At 42.4% G+C, this 20,333-nt stretch overlaps 1 protein-coding gene across 2 annotated transcripts in view; it reads right to left on the minus strand.

The window, feature by feature from the left end:
• Positions 1-20,333, minus strand: part of RORA (RAR related orphan receptor A) — a 711,378-nt gene that overhangs the window by 93,857 nt on the left and 597,188 nt on the right. The window contains exon 1 of one of the 2 annotated variants that reach the window (XM_079768379.1): positions 2,075-2,231. The exons of the other annotated variant lie outside the window; for it this stretch is intronic. Coding sequence (XP_079624505.1) covers positions 2,075-2,105 — 31 coding nt within the window. The 5' untranslated portion in view covers positions 2,106-2,231. Of the gene's footprint in view, positions 1-2,074; positions 2,232-20,333 lie in introns of those variants that run through there. 2 annotated transcript variants of the gene reach the window in all.

Consider the following 20,333-nt stretch of genomic DNA (forward strand, 5'->3'; position numbering starts at 1 on the left):
CTCTGAATCCATTATCTTATGGCAGCCAGAGGTCACTCCAAGACAAATGTGGGGATGATGATGGTGGTGTAATTCTCATTATTATATTACTGAGGGATAGGATGGAAGTTCACTTTGCACTAGTACTATAAAAGCAAAAAAGCCTATAAACTTGGAAATGTCAAAATTAAAATATTAAAACGTACTGTATTGTTTGGTTACTGTTCATTAGAGGAAATGGTCTTAGCTTCTCGCCCACCCTTTTCTCAATCAACGCCAATTACACTAAATAAAATGGATTAGGGTTGACATTGGCACCTCCCAAATAGCAAAATCTATTTTATAACTTAAAAGGAAAAAAAATGAAAGAAAATGTCTGAACTACAAAGGATATTTGACTCATTTTATTCTTACAAGTTTAATGAAATGCAGGAAACAGAATAAAAGGGGTTTTTTTTGGGGGGAGGGGAGAAGCATAGATTTCTTTTACATAAAAGTCGGTAAGAAAAATCTTAACACTTGTTCTTTCCAAAATGATTTTAAGTGCTTAAGAACGTGAATCACAGGGAGGTTTCTTCTCTCTTACTTTATCAGTTGCACATTCTAAAAGTGATTAAATCCTATTTCCCGAAAGTCACAGGAAAAAAAGATCGAAATTTTGCTGTGGGCACGTTGTAGAATTTCATCTCAAGCAGCTCATCTCAGCGTCCAGTACGTTCCGGCCTGTTAATAATTAATAAAAGAGATGCCACCCAATCTCTAGTGAAGAAAGGCAAAGCTCAGTGATCCGAAAGTAAACCCGGCGCAGATATCGAACCGGGCGCCCTTCATCCTGGATTGCAACAAAACCTCAACCGAACAAACATTTAACGAGCGGCGCCCGCACGGAAGGGGGAACCCGCAAGACAGTCTGGATCTGCAAAAACGCTGCGCATTAGGGGAGCCCTGTCCGCGGCGAACAGATGAGGCTCTCAATCCCCGCTGCCAGCGGCCGGGTCTGCGAAGCTGCTCAGGCAGATTATCCGCCCCGAGGAACCTGCTGTTGCTGGAGCCGGCAGCGCGCTGCGGGCGGAGCGTCTCCGGGGCTGTCTGCAACAGTCCTAGGAGCGCGCCTGGGTTTCTCCAGGCCGCACGGGCGACTTCCTGCACACCTCCAAACTTTGGCTTTCCCATTACAAACTTCCTTGACTTGCTATGGTGTATTTCCTCCTCACCTGAGAGGACCTTGAGCGAGTCCTCTCTTCCACCAGTGCCCCCTGCCATCCTGCAACCAGCCTGGCTACGGAATCCTGGTCGGGGGCGAAGGCCGGTGGGGAGGCTTGGCCGCGTCGAACCCGCGCCCGTCGGCCCTCACCGCCAGCTAACCTCTCCCAGTGCCCGCAAATCCACAACCCAAAGTATCGAGTTGGGGTGCGCTGCGGCTGCGGGAGGCCGCCGAGGGAGCCCTGGCACGCTCCAGGCGCCCGTCTCACTCGGGCCCGGGCCCTTTCGGAAGTGGCTGCGGCAGGACGCGCCGCGGACCCGCCGCACTTCCCGGGCGGGCGGGCGGCCGGCCGCTCCGGGCTGCTTGGGCCGCCGGGGCGGGAGGGCGCCAGGCCTGGGGCGCTGACCGGTCCGTCCCCGGGGATGACACCGCGTCCGCGCGCGCGCACGGCCCGGCCGGCCGCAGAGCCTTCCCTACGTAGGCCGTAGCTGTCCCGGGTGCGGGCCTTGGGGACCGGCTGCGGGCGCCCCCGGCTTCCTCCGAGTTCCCGCGACCTTCCCTCCCTTCCAGAAGCGCGGCGACGGCCGGCAAAGTTTCTTCGGGGAGCCCCGCCAGGTGCCGGCGGACCCGGGCAACTGACAGAAGCCGGACGGGGCGGAGGAAGGTGGTCCGCCCCGTGCGCCTTTGCCCCCCGCAGGAGGTGGGCAGAGCCCGCGGCCGGGCTCAGGTGGCGCCGCCGCGTTGGCCCAGGAGGCCCCGGCGGGGCTCGGGCGCCCGGCCCCGGGCAGTACGTGCGCTCGGGCAGGCGCGCCCACCCCTCCCCCTGCGCGCCCGCCTCCCCGCCCCCCGGAGCAGCCAGCCCACCCGGCCCCGGCGGGGCGCCCGGCTCACCTTTCATCGCTGCGATCACAAAATACATCATTTAAGCCGCGGTGCGGAGAGCGCAGGGAGAGCGGATGGTCCGATCCCGGAGCCCCCTCTGCCGCCGCCGCGCCGCCGCCGCCCGAGCCACAGCAGCAGCTGCCGCAGCTGCCCGCCCGCCGAGAGCCATCCCGAGCCATAAGAGGCTCCATGTGACCGGCTGACATCACGGCCGCCGCTCTGTTTACACCGCGCCCCTCCGCTTCCTCCCCGGGCGGGAGGCGGGAGGCGGGAGGCGGGAGGCAGGCGCGCCAGAGCGCCGCGCCCGCCCCGCCCCCGCGCGCAGGTGAGCGGCGGCGGCTGCTCGGCGGGCGCAACCGGGCCCCGCGCTGCCCGCCCGCGCCCCCGGCCCGCGCCCGGGACCCCGGCCTTCTCCTCGCCTTCGTGTGTGCCCGTGGCCGCCAGGGCTCCTGTGCGCGGAACTCGCGCCGGACCACTTTCTCCCCCCAGTCCGCGGGGCAAGAGGCACGCAACCTAACGCCCTTCTCTCGCTCCCTTCCCGGAGCCCCCAGGGGTGTTAAATGCTCAGGCTAGTCAGCGGAAAAGAGGGGTTTGGTCTGGGGGAGCCGTAGTCAGCCTCATTGCCCATTTTCCAGTGCGCCCCAGTTCTATTGGGAAGGTAGAGTCCCCTTCTGATACATGGAGAACGCAGTCCAGGGGAGTGAACTAAGTGCCTCCCAAAGTCTGTCCAGAGAGACTCAGCCTGGGCAGGGGGACCTCTTCCACCCAGACATTGGTAATTCTCTTCGCACCAACAATGAAGGCCTTGGTCTATTACTCCCCCCTCCCCCCCCCCCCCCCCAACTACTGACACAGGGAAGAAGGGCTCCTAAATTCCCAGGCACTTCCATATCTTGGGTTCCATCTCTGAGAACCCATCCACAAATGGAAAAGGCTCTAGTTTTCACACCCTAAAAATGGGACTCTGTGGTACTTTGGCCAGGAAAAAAATAAAAAGACCTCTAAAGGTTAACTTTGTGCATTTTAACGTGCATCTAAGCTTAATTCCTTCCAAACTTTGAAGCTTAATCCTTTTTACTGGCTTTATGGAAACTTAAATCATGACATTATTATCAGATGAATCTCTTTACCGTGAATTTCAGATGCTACATACCCAGAGTCTGCATTATTTAAAATTTCATCAGGCATGTCTGTAGTATTTGAGCATAACAGAAAAATGTATCGAAATCCACGTTTTCATACCTATTATTGTTCCTTCAATTCTGCTTTCTTTTCTGATGGTCTGTTTCCATTTACAACTTAAAATATTAGATGGCTATTCGTTGTTGCACTCATGGTGAGTAAACAGAGACCTAGAATTTTTTTTCATATAACTGTGTTGTCCTTGACCCCAGAGCTGGGTGGCAATTTAAAACACGCATAGACAATCAGCACTGTAGGAAGCTAGAATCATACACTGCCCACCCTTCTCCCTTTTCAAGGCAAAATACACACAGACCTCTGATTTAGAAGGTCAAAAAATGTCATTGTACCTTAAACCAAGTCATTGCTTTATAAAAGTTTGATATCAGTTAAAGTCATCCTAATGCAGTTTTTCCTTTAGAATTTTTTTTCCAAATAAAACCACAAAAATAAGAAAAGCAGTCATGAAAATATGAAGCCAAGACCTACCCATGTTAACTCAGCTGTCCAGCCATAGCGAAGTGGACAAGAGTTTCAAATGAATCAATCATACCCTCTGTGATGTTTATAATTATGAAATTAAATCACACCATGTTCCCATGATGCAACTGCACCTCCAGTGAGGCAACACCCCTCAGTTACCCTGTCATTCATATTTGCTTCTTGATTTCCCTGTGCTAAGAACTTTAACAAGGAAGGCTAATGCCAAGCTATTCTATAGGTAGGTCCCAGGTATCATTTTTCTTTCCTTTATACTGTTAAAGGATGGGAAACCATCAGAGACTGTATGCTCATAGGTATGGTCTTCTATACTCATTGCAACTGAATCCAGATATACAACTGTGAAAATTCTCAATGCTACTTTTAAACAGTATCCTGCTTTAGAAAATAATGCTTTGAAAATTACCAAATCCATTAGCTTGAGCCTGCCTGTCAGCCATCTGACTCCAAGGTAAATAGTCTTACATTACTAGTAATTGGTATTTATTTCCAGGCCATTTCAAATGAAATCAGTAATTGGGAATGACATGTAATGTGACATGTTCCTGCAATTACATGTAGCAGAATCATTCATCCTATAGGTATGTCTCCAATGGAAATAGAATACTTATTTGAATTATTTACACATTTATTCAACAAAGACGTCTTCAGGATAATGTAATACTGACCTTGCCCTTTAGAAATGTATTTCATTCTCATCCTACAACTAATGAGCAGCAGAATCGCAGATATTAAGTCTTAACCGTCTTGTGTACCTAGATGCTATTTGTAAATATGACTCTGTGAACTGTCTTCAGCATTTAACCCAGGGTATATTATATTGTTCTTTATATTAACACAAAACTCTTGTGAAACTTTGAAAGTAAAAAAAAATCTATTAAAATACAAATTTTCTATGGAATTATAAGTCCTCAACCAAATAAATCAGTCAGGAATGAAAGGATCCATATCTTCCTTCAACACTACCAAACTGGAAGCAATAAATGTTGCACATTTCAGGGCAAACTTTTACCAACTATATATTAAAATGTAGGAATAATTATTTGAATTATATTCAATGCTTATGGAATACCAACTATGGGGGAAATATTCTTTCCATTGAAAATTAGTTTACCAAGCATTCTAAAAAAAATACACTATCATTTACATGAAGACAATTAAACAGGACGGGAATTCTTGACCATGATATGTTATACATTAATTGTCAACTTAAATGTTTCTACCGACTAATTTCAGAAAAAGAAGGCACACATGTAATTCAACTCAGAGTCCTCTAGATACTGTGACAACCCCACATGGTGTCCCTATTTACTGGGTTTCACAGTGGATCTGCCACTTAGCAGGGAAGTGGAGAAACACGCTGATGCCAGCTTGTTCCCCAATGCCTATGAGAAAAGCCTGTGTATCTCTGCAGGGTTCTGAATTGGAGTATAATCAGTAACTTGGTGCCAGTCTTTGCACTTTCATGGGGTTAAATAAATGATCCTTGATTTTGTGAGAGCATATTTGTTTTTCCTATAAATGGGGTCTAAGCTTATGATATATACCACCTTAAATCACAAATACAGCGCTACTGGGGAGAATGGCAAACTAGTGGGTTGGCAAATTTATCACGAGTTGGCCAGTGGCTTCTGGTACAAAGATGATTTCAAAGTTTGCTGATGTACATGAGAGAGAGAGCATTTTGGCTCTATGGTTCTGCTTCGCCCAGGCCCTGATTCTCTCTCTCCAGTGTGTGGCAGCTTGCTAATTCAATTAATTTCTTTCTAGCTGAACAAGAAAGGGATCAGTGAAAGGTTAATGTGGTCCTAGGCAGCTTGGTTCAGTGGCATCCTGAGCCACCACTGCACTGTGAGCTGTGGGAGTCGGGCTCTTCTGGCCGCATAGAGCCAGGGAGCAGGTCTCCCACAGACCAAACAGGGTCAGACCCAGAGAGTTCTAAGCAAGACTTCTTGGGAAACTACAGAGAATGCGCAAACTTACCTGCAATAGATCACGGCCTTGCTTAATTTTGAGTGGAAGGAGCCAGTGTCTCCTACAGGAATGTTTATAAGTGGAACAATGCTGGTGAGGTCTGGCCGCCAAAAGGGACAGAGGGGCCCCTATTTAGGAGTGTTAAGGGGGAGGGGATGAACAAGTTAACACAGCTTATCTGTCTTATATGCTTCTAAACCAAATACAGAAGTAGATTTAAATGTACAAGCAGGTATGTATATACATACACAGTTCATGGAATAGAGCAAAATCAGGTATTTTGGTGGCGAGAAACATCTTCAATTTTTCACTCACACACACACACACACACACACACACACACACACACACACACTTCACATTATCAACCATATTAACTGAATTCCTATTATGCACCTGGCACGATAACTGGAAAGGTCAAACAAGAACAAGACAATAACCCTGATCTTGAGAAGCTTACTAATCTGTTGACCTTGGCTCTGTAACCCCTATAGAGAAGTCAGTTCCCTGCGTCAGTCTGAACATTCCTAAAGGAAGGCAGTGTCTGGTTGCTCATGGAAAAGACATTTGCACAGCGTGTTGCCCCTCACAGTTGATAGATGGCTGCAAATAATTGGTGTGGCTTTTGTGTAATGGGCTGTTGGAGGTGAAAGATTTGGCTGAGTTGAGACAATGGTGAAGGGATTTTGAGATTTCTGGAACCACATGTCTCATACATCTATTAGGAAATTCAAGAACTTGCAGATGTTTTGTAACCATCACAAAGAGGGAAAGGATAAAGTTCACAGGCATACAGACCTGAGCAACCTCCAGAATAGGTGGATAGCAGGTGCCTCACTACACACACACACCTGCCAAGGAAGGACACGCACGTCAGAGGCCAGAGGGACATCTGCTCTTGTGTTCCTAAGAGTGTTCTCACCCCATTCCTATGGCTGGCAGTGCAACAGGCCATTCGAGAAATCAAGATATTTTTTACCTAAAGGAATATGAGAACTAGAAAGGAACTCACAACCTGATGACCTGGGTTCAAGTTTCATCCTTGCTGCTAGCTTTCTGCATCACCATGGGCAAAACCACTTCACCCCTCAGCATATCGTCCCCTTTCCTGTGGAACGAATGAATGGGAACAGGCCTCAAAGGTCTCCTGCAACTCAAAACATCCTGTAACTATTTTGAGGGTCACGTTCCACCCATTTATCAAGGACACATTCATCTCTTTCTCTCTGCTGCACCATTTTTTTCCATTGAACTGCATGGTATAGTAGGATGATCTCTGGCATTAGACAAAGTTGGGCTCAAAACCAACCTTCATCCCACTCACTAGCTTAGTGATCTTGAGCAAACCTTTATTTTCTCAAATGTCAAATAAGGATAGGAGAGCCCTGTAGGGCCACTGGGAGGAATACATTAAACAATTTAAAAGAGGAACAGGATGATTCTCTCTCAGTAGGGCTCCTTAATGGAAATACCATCACCACTCCCTTCACCAGCTTCTGCATTGTTGTACACACACAGAGCCTGTGCTTAGCATAAATTATTGGCCTTCATAAAGATGTGTTGAAATGACTATCAGCATGCACTTTTGCTAAGCTTCCTGCAATTTTGAAACATGTGAATAAAATAAGCATTTATTAAGTACCTGCTAAATACTGGGAATATGAAGATGAATAAAAATTAAGTCACCCCATGGCCTAAGGGTACTCATGATCTCCCATTTTTATGTCTAATCCTATATAATAAAAGCCTAATATGCTAAGTGTTCATTCGACTGTTCAACCAGCCGCTATGATGCACACTGACCACCAGGGGGCAGACGCTCCAACCGGTAGGTTAGCTTGCTGCTGGGGTCTGGCCAATGGAGACTGGGCGAGATGGGCTGGACACACCCTAGAGTCCTACCGTGGTCCTTCCCCGTCCCGATCGTACACCCATGGGGTCCCTTGGCCTGGCCTGCACCCTCTTGCAATCTGGGACCCCTCGGGGGATGTCAGAGAGCCAGGTTTGGCCTAATCCCTGCAGGCCAGGCCGAGGGACCCCACCAGTGCATGGATTCGTGCAATGGGCCTCTAGTTTCTTATAAGAGTACAATCCTTTTACTATCTTATTTTCTATAAGAGTGCAAGTTTCTATCCAATAAATGTTGATAAACACCCTCTGTGCATTACATTGTTCTAGGGCATGGAGAAGGAAGGGAAAAGGTATAAATGTCAGACCTGCCCTCACGGAGCTTGCAATCTACTAGGAAAACGAATGCAATGTTTATAATGTAAGGCAGAGTGTGTGACACATACTCTAAGTGTTCCAGAAATAAGGGGTTAGGTAAGCCAAGAGTAAGAGAGGTTACTTGGTGCAGGGTTAAATCTTAAACTTTATAAGATTAAAAACTCCATGGAGGAGGTACCCCTTGAACTAGACCTTGAAGGACAAATCAAATCTTAGTGGATAGAAAAAGGAATAATGGGCATCTTAGAGGACAGAACACAGGGAAAGGCACAGAGAGAGAAAATGCATTTCTTACTTAAGGAACAACTAGCAGTAAAGGTTTATAATAATATAAAGCACATACAGACAAGGAGGGGAGAAAACTCACAATATAGGTTGTAGAAATTTCTTCCAAGTGCCTAGTATAGAGCTTTGCAAACTATTCACATTAAGAGAATGAGTTTTGAAAAAAAAAATTAAGGGCAGAAGGAGGGAATTGTGCTTTAGAAAATAAATCTCTTTTTCGCTTGCCTATTTCATTGTCTTATTGTAAGGATTAATAGTTGGCTTGATAGTCATAAAGTTAAATTACACTTAATAAAACACATAGAGCAAAAAGAGTTCCACATCACAGCACACTGAGGAAGAATAAAACTGGAAATGGGTGTTATTTCATCAGAGCAAAAAGCTAACTGGAGCATTTTAGGATGAACAAGATAAATTAAATGTTATCTGATTTTGTATCTCATCCATTTCAATTCTGAGAATTATCTGAGACAGTTCCATTAATATAGATGTTTCCTATATAGACTGTATTTTATTTTTTTAAAAACGATCTTAAAAATACATTTTCAAATAAATGGAAAAAAGATAAGCAGTTACAGATGGCTTTCCCTTTTTTTGTCATGCATGATTAAGGACCACAGAGTAACTCAGGCTTCGCTGGGAAATCCGAGGCTCGCAGCGAGGAGCCTTCCAGGAGCAAATGCTGGCATTATTTTGCTTTCTCAGAGAAAATATGTTTCTGTGCAGTCAAGCACAGTAATCAATTATTCTGCATTATGAAATACTCATTTTATAACTATTGACATTTCAGACAGTTGTGCCACATGTCAATAGTGGTTTGGATGCTCACATCTAGGCTCCAGCTGATAGGAGGGGATTCATGGGTTGACGGTGTCTGACCAGCAGTCTATTCTCGGCTCTCAGAAGCACACGTATTATTTATGCCCAGGTCGGCACTGGGGAAATATGATGTGAATACTGAAACAAGAGGAGACTTGGGTATTTTTTTTTCTGTTTTAATAAGAAATGTTAAATTCTTCTAAATATGTTAGACTCACATTTAAAAAAAAAACCACCCCAATCAATACCCTTTTCACAAATGAGAAACAATTCCTACATTTTGTAAGATGGAAATAAATTAAAGTAGGCATTCCATTCAGAGACTCCAAAATTCACGTTCAATTTTTGAGTATCCTGTTAAGCCTTGTGTCCCCAAAGATAATTTTCCAAAATAAAAATGATTTTCTAATATTTATCCATCCCTGCTGCTGTTGCCGATTTTACCTCTCCTGTTGGTTAACAATTCCTTGGGGCACACTCTGTGGCTGGCCCTTCTTTTATCCTCTTTGTAACATTTAATTCACCCCAAACGCTCTTTTTTTTTTTCTTCCAGATGAGGAAAGTAGGGCACAGACAAATTAAGTAACTTGCCTAAGCGCACAAGACTAGTAAGTGGTGAAACCATAACAACAACCTATGTAAACTGATTCTAGGGTGTGCACCCTTAACCATGATGCTACCACTCAACATTTTATTACTTTTCTCTTAAATTGAGCACTACTCAGTATTTTGAAAATGGCAAAACTGACTTCTTCAGGAATCAAAAATTACTTCTCTAATACATTGCAGGCATGTGTGCAAGAAATTCTTTTATCAGTAGCTCCTGTAATTGAGTAGGGTTAGTATGTGTCATTATGAATTATTGCACAATTTAGTAAATTAGTTAATTACTTACTAATGAAGAAACATACTGTACACTGTTGTAATTATCCTGTTTGAAAACAATGTTGCCATTTGTACATTTAAGAAACACTTGCTACACATTAAATTAACTCTGGAGGGGAATTCTTTCCTGTCTTGGAATAAACAACTCTAAACATTGGTAATGGAATGTTACAGAGGACTGCGAGGAAACTCAGAACTACAAAAGCCAAGGCCGCATTTCCAAAAGACTCCAAGCAAAATAACAAATCTGCTAAAAACATAACAAAATAATAATTTCATAATTCATGCTATTAGAAAAGCACAAGGTAGAGATATTCACTGTTTTTACTTTTACAAATCGTATCACTGCTGCTCTTTTGATAAAGTTTTTGCAAAATCCTATATAATAGGCGGTAGGCCTTCCTGCCTCATAGGACATGAGTAGATAAAAATGCCCAAGCCTCTTCTTGTTTCAGTATTCACAACTATCCAGAGATATCTGAACAGTTGCCTATCATTAAATAGTTGTGTATAAGCAAGATAAGTGATATTATTTTTTATCTTGTTTTCTCTTATCCCAAGGTCAAAATGCCATGTAACTGGGTAATTCAAATAAAAGTTTTGTCCTCTTATGAATAATGCATGTACTAGAATTATAGTATAGTTAGGAGATTTCACCATTTGTCAAAAACAGTAAGAAACCATTTCCTGTAAACCAGTAAGAACCATGCTACATGTGAACATTACAAAACAAGATAAAAGAAAAGATGTTTTATCTGTTCATAGCCTCCACTGCTCAGTTCATAGTGTAACATAAATTACTACATGGTGTTTATCAACCAGAACTATAGTAAAACATAGGAAGTAGTTTTATGGTATTTTCTGATGTTACTGTGGCAAACTAGAACTTTTTTTTTTTTTGTATTTTGATTTATTCTTCAGATCTGTTTTTTCATCTGCTATTAAAGCATAATTTATATATATATATAAAACTCACTCTTTTATGTACAGTTCTTCATGTTTTGACAAAAGTTTTTAATTGCATCACCACCAACACAATCAAGATGTGGAACAGTTCCATCTCCCTCTCCTCCCAAATTTCTCTGTAGTCAATTCACTCCCCTTTCCCAAACCCTGGCAACCACAGATCTTTTTCTCATCCCTATAGTTTGCCTTTAAACGATACTTTAAAAATATCATTTAAGTAGAATAATATATTAGGTAGCCTTTTTTTTTTGACTCTGGTTCCTTCCACTTTAGCAAATGCATTACAGATTCCATATTGTTGAGCATATCAATAATTTGTTACTTTCTATTGTTCACTGATCATCCATTTCAGTTTACTCATTCCCTAATTGAAGGGCATTTAGGCCATTTCTATGTTTTAACAATCCCACATAAAGCTGCTATGAAAATGCATGTGCAGGTTTTCGTATGAATGTAAGGTCTTATTTTACTTGGGTAAATATCTAGGAATGGGACTGTTAGATTATATAGGATAATAGAAGTTTAACTATAAGAAATGTCAAATGGTTTCCAGGGTGACTGTGCCATTTTGCCTTCCTCTTAGCAGTTTCTGAGATTCCAGTTGCTACCCATCCTCACCAGCACTTGGTGTTGGCAGTTATCTATCTATTGTCGATTCCTGTTATTTGAGGTAAATAGTTTCTATAAAGTCATTGTTAGCACTGCATTAGTGAATACTGTATCATTGCCCCCAGAGTTAGGTACTTGTGAGACTGTTGTGCTCATAATAGTTTTGTCAACTGCTCAATACATAAACTTGTTTTTGGGTGTATGGTGTTATGTACTCAGGGAATTCAACAGTTAAGAGAAATTTTCACTTTAGAAATAGATGTTTTATCACTCTGTTAATCTAGCCATACTCTTCAGGATCAAAGGTTATATATACACTATAGACTATAAAAATATCTTCATGAGAACAGATGATCTATTCCAATTAAAAATACTTTCTGACTGTTTTAAAATGATTCTTCAATAACATAGAGTTTGAACTCTGGTGAAACAAGGTTTTCTTTTCTTTCAAACACTCCTGGAAAAGCAAAGAATTAAATTTAATTAATAGGCATGTTATAATTTAGCCTGAAATGTTTTCTTACAAAAATGCCCCTTACTATTTCAAGGCAATAAAAATTAATAATTTCTATAAAATTATCACAATCCTCCTGTGTGTAATCTAAATGCTAAAATACAGTGGAAAAGAAGCTACATAAACAAAAGAGGCTACAATAAAGCCATAATGGTTTCATTACTCAAAATATATACATATGATTGCCTTATAAAATTATGATGATCAGATATAATTGACACTTTAAGATTACTGGTCTTAAGTAAATGCAAAACATGATGATTCACTGACAAAGCAAGATAATGTTAGGGAGGGAGAGATGTTAACTTTATGTATTTGATTACAAAACAGAAGAGCTAGGTAAAACCTCAAAATCAATAATCATTCTTTCATGTGAAACTTTCGTTGTTTCCCAACTTACATTTATATTAACTTTTTTTTTTTTTGAGATGACATTTTTTAAACATGTAAATTCTTTTGCGGAACCCAACAACAGGTATAAATTAAACCTCGGGTTTAAAACATCACTTGCCGACAGGCATCCTCCGAGTGTTTTCCACGGAGGCACCTCACTTCTGATTATTTCCAGGCTGTTTTAAATGATCTTGGACAGGGCTACTGAATGACTTGTCAGGGAACAGGAAAACATTATGACACCACTTCTCCAGATTTCTTCCCAGAACATGAAATACTTGGGATTGTTCTAACAGAAGCAAGACTGGTTCAAGAACAACTTAGACTTCATGTGAAAGCTTTCAGTTTTAACTGGGGGAATGCTTCTAACATATGGCAGCTGGGCTGTCACTCACAGCAACCTTGAAATTCTGGCCAAAATGTCTGTTTCCTGAGATTGTGTCTGATAAGCCCGTGCATCCCTGGTGGGGCCCAGCAGGCATTCAAGAAATGCTATTGTTGGAATGAATGAATGAATTAAAGGGTTTCTAATTATGAGCTACAAATTCCTCCATCAACAAACAGTCCCATAGGAGAGCTGCAGTGTACTTGGATTTCCTATCTATGAGGAGTTCTATTTTCAGCTACTTTATACATTTCCCCCCTTTTTATTTAATTTACTGGGGTGACCCTGGTTAACAAAATTATACAGCTTTTGGATGCACAATTCCACAACACATCATTTGCACACTGTATTATGTGTTTACCACCCAAGTCAAGTCTCCATCCATCACCATTTATCTCCCCATACCCTCTTCCACCTCCCCCCACCTCTTCCCACCCACTTCGCCCTCTGGTAATCACCACACTATAGTCTATGTCCATGAGTTTTTTCTCTCTATTTAAAAAATTATTTTTTGCCCAATCCTCCCACCCGCACAGTCCCCTAGCCCCCTGCAGTGTCAGCCTGCTCTCCATCTATGAGTCTGTCTCTATTTTGTTTGTTAGTTCATTTTACACATTTAAAAAAAATCATTTAGTTTAACTTGGTCTTTCTTGATTTTTTTTTAAACCAAGGTGTGAAAAGCTCAGAAGCATTTTCCAGAACATGAAAGACAAGTATAGTTCTTAGAAAGTGTCATTTGTATGTAGCTTGTGCATGATAATTATTTTTAAATCCCAGTTAATCATCAGATATTTTCTGGGAACAGACTGTGGGTGAGACACTGTGTGAAATATTTGAAAAAGGAAGTTAAAAAAGTCCTCCCCTTGCTTACAGAGCGAAAATTGTCATTAAGACTTAGTAGAAGAATATATTTACTAGGTGAGCCAATGGCTAATTAAATAATACTAAATTAGAACTGCTATCAATGAAGTTGAAATAATTGCTATAACAATTTTCATAATTACAGATTGCTCATTTGAAAACCTTATGAAATGAAACATGGAAAAAACAGGAAAGAAGGAAGGAAGGAAGGAAGGAAGGAAGGAAGGAAGGAAGGAAGGAAGGAAGGAAGGAAGAGAGGGAGGGAGGGAGGGAGGGAGGGAGGGAGGGAAGGAAAAGAAAGGAGGGAAGGGAGGGAAAAAGTAGAGAAAGATCCGCAAAGATGTCACTAAAATTTGAAGAATTAAAGATCGTATCTGCTTTAAAAAATCCCAAGGGCATTCACTCAGAGACTATTTACTCTTATGTAGGATAATTTTGCCAACCTTGAGATCTGATTTTTCATTATATAGAATATATAAAAAACACAACAGAAAGGAGTAGAAATTCTGCTAATAGAAGCAAGGAAAAACAATAAATATCGAAGGAAGAGATGAAAAAGGATGAAAAGTAGACATGAGCACCCACAAAGGAGGCAGCATGGTGCCATTTAGCATAGGGGCAAACAACCAGCCACACCTGAGCGACTCCGCGGACAACCTGTCTTACAGCATACTGTACACACCACAATAATTAATGTTTATAATGAGTTTGAAACATTAAGAATGGATTAACCCGTGAACTCTAAGAACATAGGGACTAACATAATACACTTGGAAGCCGCCCTCTCCCCCATATAAAGTGAAATAGCTTAGGCACATACACAGATATACCCCAGAAAATTAATTTACATATATAGTTATCTTATTTTCTAATAATATCTGTGAATGGGTATGGATATGGATATATATCTGAAATAATAACCCTAATTAATTAAGACCTTACAATCAGGTCTTAGTCCAGTTTCAGTAAGCAATGCTCTGAAGCCTGTTGGAAAACTAATGAGCTTTCCATAGTAGGAATAACTTTTATACACCAGCACTTCAATTCTAATGTTAGCCAACTATCAATAAAATAAAAACGGTCAAATACGCCTCTCTTTTTAAAGCTACGCTGTTTCTGTAAACGTTTAAATTATGAGTGTTCAGGGCTGAGGTTTAAATATATAGCATTATATTAAGATACTGGCTATTCATATAATAGCCATTGCTCTTTACATAATAATGTTTAACCTGCTGGAATTCTGGAGAAAGAAAGGTTAGCAATAAAAGTAGTTTCATTAAGAAAAAGAGAAAGAAGAGCATTGGCACAACTTGGCACTGTTTTCACTCGGTGCAGGTGAAGGGACTGGTTTTTTTAAAGTATGCTTTCTACATGCACACACATGACAGCAACACCGTCTTCATGGCTGTAACAATGCTTTTTCAAAACTGCTAGCCTGTTTCCAGGGCAGCTGCAAAACATCCGTGAACACTAGTTAATTTATCGGAGTCATGGAAACTGCTGCCTCTACACCTGCCAGGCTAGATGCACATTGTGCAGACTCCACAGCGCAGGAGGTGAATTCTCTCCGCTCCAGGCTAGACAAAGGGAGGGGAAGCGCTACTGTCAATGTCCCGGGCCTTACCTTCAGATTTCTCTCACTCGCACTCTGCGTATTGTCTGGGCTCCAGAATAGTGCTTTTTGTATTAAAATCCCCATGGTCACCTCTAAATTGCTATAAAATTTATCACCATCTTCTTTGTTATTATTACAGCGTTGTTGTTGTTACTGAGAATGCAGTTTAGGGGCTACAAATGGACACTTACAAACACCCGGAAAGACAGCAGGCAGGCAGGGATCCTTCTCCTCACTCCCAGAGCAGGTAATGAAGCTCAGAGAGGTTTTCCAGCTTAGCCTGGGTCGCACAGCTTATCGTAGAGCTGCTTCGGCAGCCTGGGTTTCTGACTCTCGGTCTGGTGCTTGATAAATGTTGCCACATGCAAGATATTAACAATTGATTCCCTGTTCTTTAAGAATGCTCTTCCTTTGGTTCATACATTTTTATATTACCCATTCATTCCTGCCACAAGAGATAATTGACATGCCTCTTCAAATATATGCCACCAATAGTAGAAGAGGGCATAGGGAAGATAAATGGTGATGGAAGGAGACTTGACTTGGGGTGGCGAACACACAATACAATATACAAAGGATGTGTTATAGAATTGCACACCTGAAACTTATATAATCTCATTAACCAACTAGAGGCCCATTGCACGAAGATTCGTGCAATAGGCCTTCCTTCCCCGGGCTGCCAGCTCCGGTTTCCCTCCGGCACCCAGGACCCAGGCCTTCACTCTGGCTTCCGCTTTCCATCTTTGCTCTGGCCAGAGTCTTCAGTCTTCTCTGCTCCAGCCAGATCACCACTCCTGTAGCTTTCTCCGCCCCCAGCCCTCCCTCTCATAGCAGGTGACCCACCCCACCTGGCCACTCCATGCCTGCATATGCAAATTAACCCACCAGCTTTGTTGGGTTAATTTGCATACTCACTCCTGATTGGCTGGTGGGTGTCATGGAGGTATGGTCAATTTGTAAATTTCTCTTTTATTAGTGTAGATGTTACCTCAATAAACTCAATAAAAAGATGTCACCAATAAATCACCAATTAATTGTTAATTAACTGGAGCTCATAACAATCAACAGAAAACAAGCCTGGTCATATGATGGTGGTTTCACAGTTTCCAGTTTTTTCAGTGTGATGAGATTCACTTCAGTGTAAGGGCCCTGGTTCCTGTCATGACATTGGCCTCAGAAGTTAAGAAAATATTGTGAAGTTATGTCTCTTCTATTTGATGGCTTGCTTTTTCATGAATTTATTTTGAAAATAAATTTTAATACTTTATCCATTCAGATGGAGGGGGCATACAGACAGGCTGTATCACATGTGTTTTCTAATAGCATAGGGAGTGGTTCCTATGATTAATTCTAAAACCAACCTTTTTCCACATTTAAGGGCTATTCATTTGGCATCTCTGCCTGTCAGGACTTTGCTCTTACCATCCTTTGTTTGGTATGAAATATTGACTTAGTTTAGAAAAAGAACCATTAGTAGGTTGTAGCATTACAAATTATATTATTTGGTACTAGGGCTTTTGAGATAAAACATGAAATATTTCATTGGGCAAAAATAACATGCAATAATTATAGCAAGGATTTTAGAAGGCACAAAAAATGATGTAGCTTTAGGGGTGAATGACATCAAGTCTCAGGTAGAGATCCTGATAGACCCAGGAATATAATGCTCAAGGTCTCATTCCCATTCAATGTTCTGAGCATTTGATCACACACTAGCATGAGACAATACATGTCTACCTGTGGAACATCCACAGGATGGAAATGAGGTGGCCTTCCTTTCTTTATTGGCAATGATCAGAGATGAAGCCATTTATAAAAATACCTGCCATAACAGGAACATCTCAACTAAAAATGGGAAGACACAGAAGAGGCTGATAAAAATGAAATCATGATACAATAATCCCTATCCCATCACCAAAGTGGTTGCCCAAAGAGGGGCCTCCACAGTTGTGTGATGAAAGGCACACATCATAGACCACCCACTGGGCCAGCCAGGCTAGGCACGTGAAGGAATGGCCTTTTCTTCATAGGCTGAATGGCTGGACTCTCTCGAATGAATAGATAACAACATCGCAGAACAGACAGTGGAGATGAAAATGGAAGCCAATGAAAACAGAAGAACGGAGGAAAACCATCAAAGGGGGGAGAATAACAAAAGTCCAGGGACTGATGTGATCAGCACCCAAGCGCTAAAACTGCAGGGCGAGAGAGCTGTTTGAAGCTGCTAAAGGGATTTCATACAATCTGGCATGAACAGAATTTGCCATCAAATAGAACAGAAGGCCTCCAAGAGACTTAAGGTAGGACAACCTAATGGAAAATGAGCCCTACAAAGAGCTCACTTGGCAAGGTCCTTTTGAACATCTCAATCATTCTACAGTGCTGTCTAACACACGCGCACACACACACATGCACACACGCACACATGTGCACACGCACACACACACACACACAGTCCAAAATCTGTGGGGAATTTTGATGGGAGCTGCTCATCAAAACTCTTAAATAATGCAAGGCCACGAAAATCTGATCTTCCACTCTAAGGACCAGGAGCAAAGAACAGACGCAGGTTTTATCAAAGCGGCCTCTAATCTTTCTAGCACAACTGCAATGTCCATCTCACCAGGGGTGACCTTCGGAGTGAACTTTGGGGGAGATGTGCTCTTTGGTTTTGTCTGGGCTGCAGTTTAATTCAGCAGGAAGCAGGCCGTGGCTGGGAACCATAGCACAAAGAAAATCACGGTAAGGAGGTGAAGAATGTGGGGCTGATCGACAATAAGTGAGATGAAATAAATGACTGGTAGGTTTTTTTTTTTTTTTTTTATGAGACCAGCAGAATAAAAAAAAATATGATGGGTTATCACTTTTAAGGCTCATTTCCCATTGCTGCTACTAAGTAGGCAATGATAGAAGCAGCACGACTGAGCAATAGCACCCAGATCAGAGAGTAAGAGAAAATTAAAGGATCAGAGAACCTCTTTGGGACTGTGTCCAATCCAGGGCAATCATCCGGGGGAAAAAAATCAATTTCATTCAAGTACAATGCAGATAAATTGCATTATGGAGATAAAATATATAGACTTTAAAAATTTATTCTGTTTTCATGCAGGTAATTGTCCATAACACCTTGGGGTTGAGAGTGTTTTGGTTTATGTAAGGTATAAAATCATCAAATGGTCGAAAGTGATGCATGTATTTATAGCAAAGTTAAGAAGTCATGCCATCTAACATTTATGGGTTAATGGTCTTTCTTGAGTTAATCTTTAACCTGATTTTGGACAAAAGGGAGAAAGGAAGTATTCTTAAGTAGGGACAAGTCCAAGGGAGTTTGCGTACAGAGGGAAATAAAATTTCTCTTCCTAGTTGATTATGTTCACTCCTTTGGGCTGGGTATTATCACACAGGCAGTGGGGAATGGGAAATTCTGTACTCTTGAATGGGTTCAATGCCTCCGATCTCAAAAGATCTCCAAGAGAGTTTCCTGAGAGGAGTGGCTGGAGACTTGTTCTGATTTCTTGTGTCTCTCACGTTTGGCGTTCATTCGATACCCCATCAGGTGAGCAGCACTGAATCAGTGTGAGAACAGGGCACAGATGGAAGGAGAAAGGCATTCAATTGACCATAGCATTAGCCCTCCTCAGAGTCCTCCGTGTTTGTATACTACTGGATTCCTACCAGCATGAAAATACATATATTTTTTCTCATGATTCCATTCCACATTTTACTTTCCTTGTCCAGGTAGAAAACAAAATCATCATCGGTCTCCGTCTCAAACAGAAATAAGTTTGGCAAAAAATAAGGAAGAATGGAGCCTTCCTTGCATGAAGAATCTGTCGTACTCCATGCACCTAGTAGGTGCTCAAGAAATACCAGCCAATAGGTAGGGCTGGATTCCTCTGACAGCAGGCCCGAGCACAAACTGCGTTTGGGAACCTGATGAAGAGACCCGCCTTTCTGGCAGAGCCATCCTCACTCTTTCATCACTGCACTCAAAGATATTACTGATGTTGGTCCTCTGGTTTTGCTGCTTTTTTCCTCTGACTGGACTAACTGAGTCTACTCTGCTCACTAGCTGCCACTTCAGAATCCTGTCACGCAGCGGAAGGCCAAAGGACATTTTCCCCTAAGTCCTTTTAACTTCCTGGCATTCCGTTTTTCAACCCCACATTAAAGGTGCTGATGTTTCATCCTAGTCTACCAGCCAATGGGCGGCCTCAAGTTAGACTAGGCAGGGCTTCTCTCGGCTCTTTCCCTGTTGGGCACAGGGAGAAGGAACCCAGAAAAACGTTTCCTCAAGCTCACTCTGTACTTTTCCTTTGGATGTTATCACTGAAGTTCTGGGATCACTTATTCAGAAACAGGCGCATTTGAAACTAACATACCACAGATGTCAACCTAGGGCCACTGTTGGCCAGCAAGACCTATTTCTTGCAAGTTCTCAAAACATTTTTTTTCTTTTTGCCTGCCCCCCCTCCCCACCCCGCTCTCACCCAACGCCCAGTCATCTTATAATCCATTAAAGCTGGTATACCACTTCTGTTTCTTTTCCAAGACAAGACCTGCCAAGTTGAAAAACAAAAATGAACCTCCCCTAATTCTGGCATGTTTCTCCAAGCCTCAACTAACCCCGGGCAGAAACTGGTGGATGCGTGCCCAGTTGAAAGCTGAGGTTAGAGCTATAACTTTTACCTGCTTTAATGAACAATCTCTTGGTATGTTCCATTACTTGACTTCTCATCCTTGGTCTGCTGCTGGCCTGGACACTGGCAAGCCCAGCAGACTGGCATTCTCTGCAGGTTGGCAGAGCAAGTCATTTGTCCCGAGAAGCGGAGATCTGAGATGCCTCTGCTCCCATAAGAATCTCTTTCTCTGCCTCTCTGATTTACCCTGCTCCCGGTGGTAAAGTTTTTTCTGCAAACATGAAATTAGTTTATATTTTAAGGGCTTTGGAATGACTAATTTTGACTAAGTTAAACAGGGCAGAGTAAGTGACTCCCGAGTGACTCCATCTGTGATTCTTGGGAAGAGTTTAATGGACATATTTTATTTTTGT

The sequence above is a fragment of the Cnephaeus nilssonii genome, assembly GCF_951640355.1.
Source record: "Cnephaeus nilssonii genome assembly, chromosome: 4".
Lineage (NCBI taxonomy): Eukaryota > Metazoa > Chordata > Mammalia > Chiroptera > Vespertilionidae > Cnephaeus > Cnephaeus nilssonii.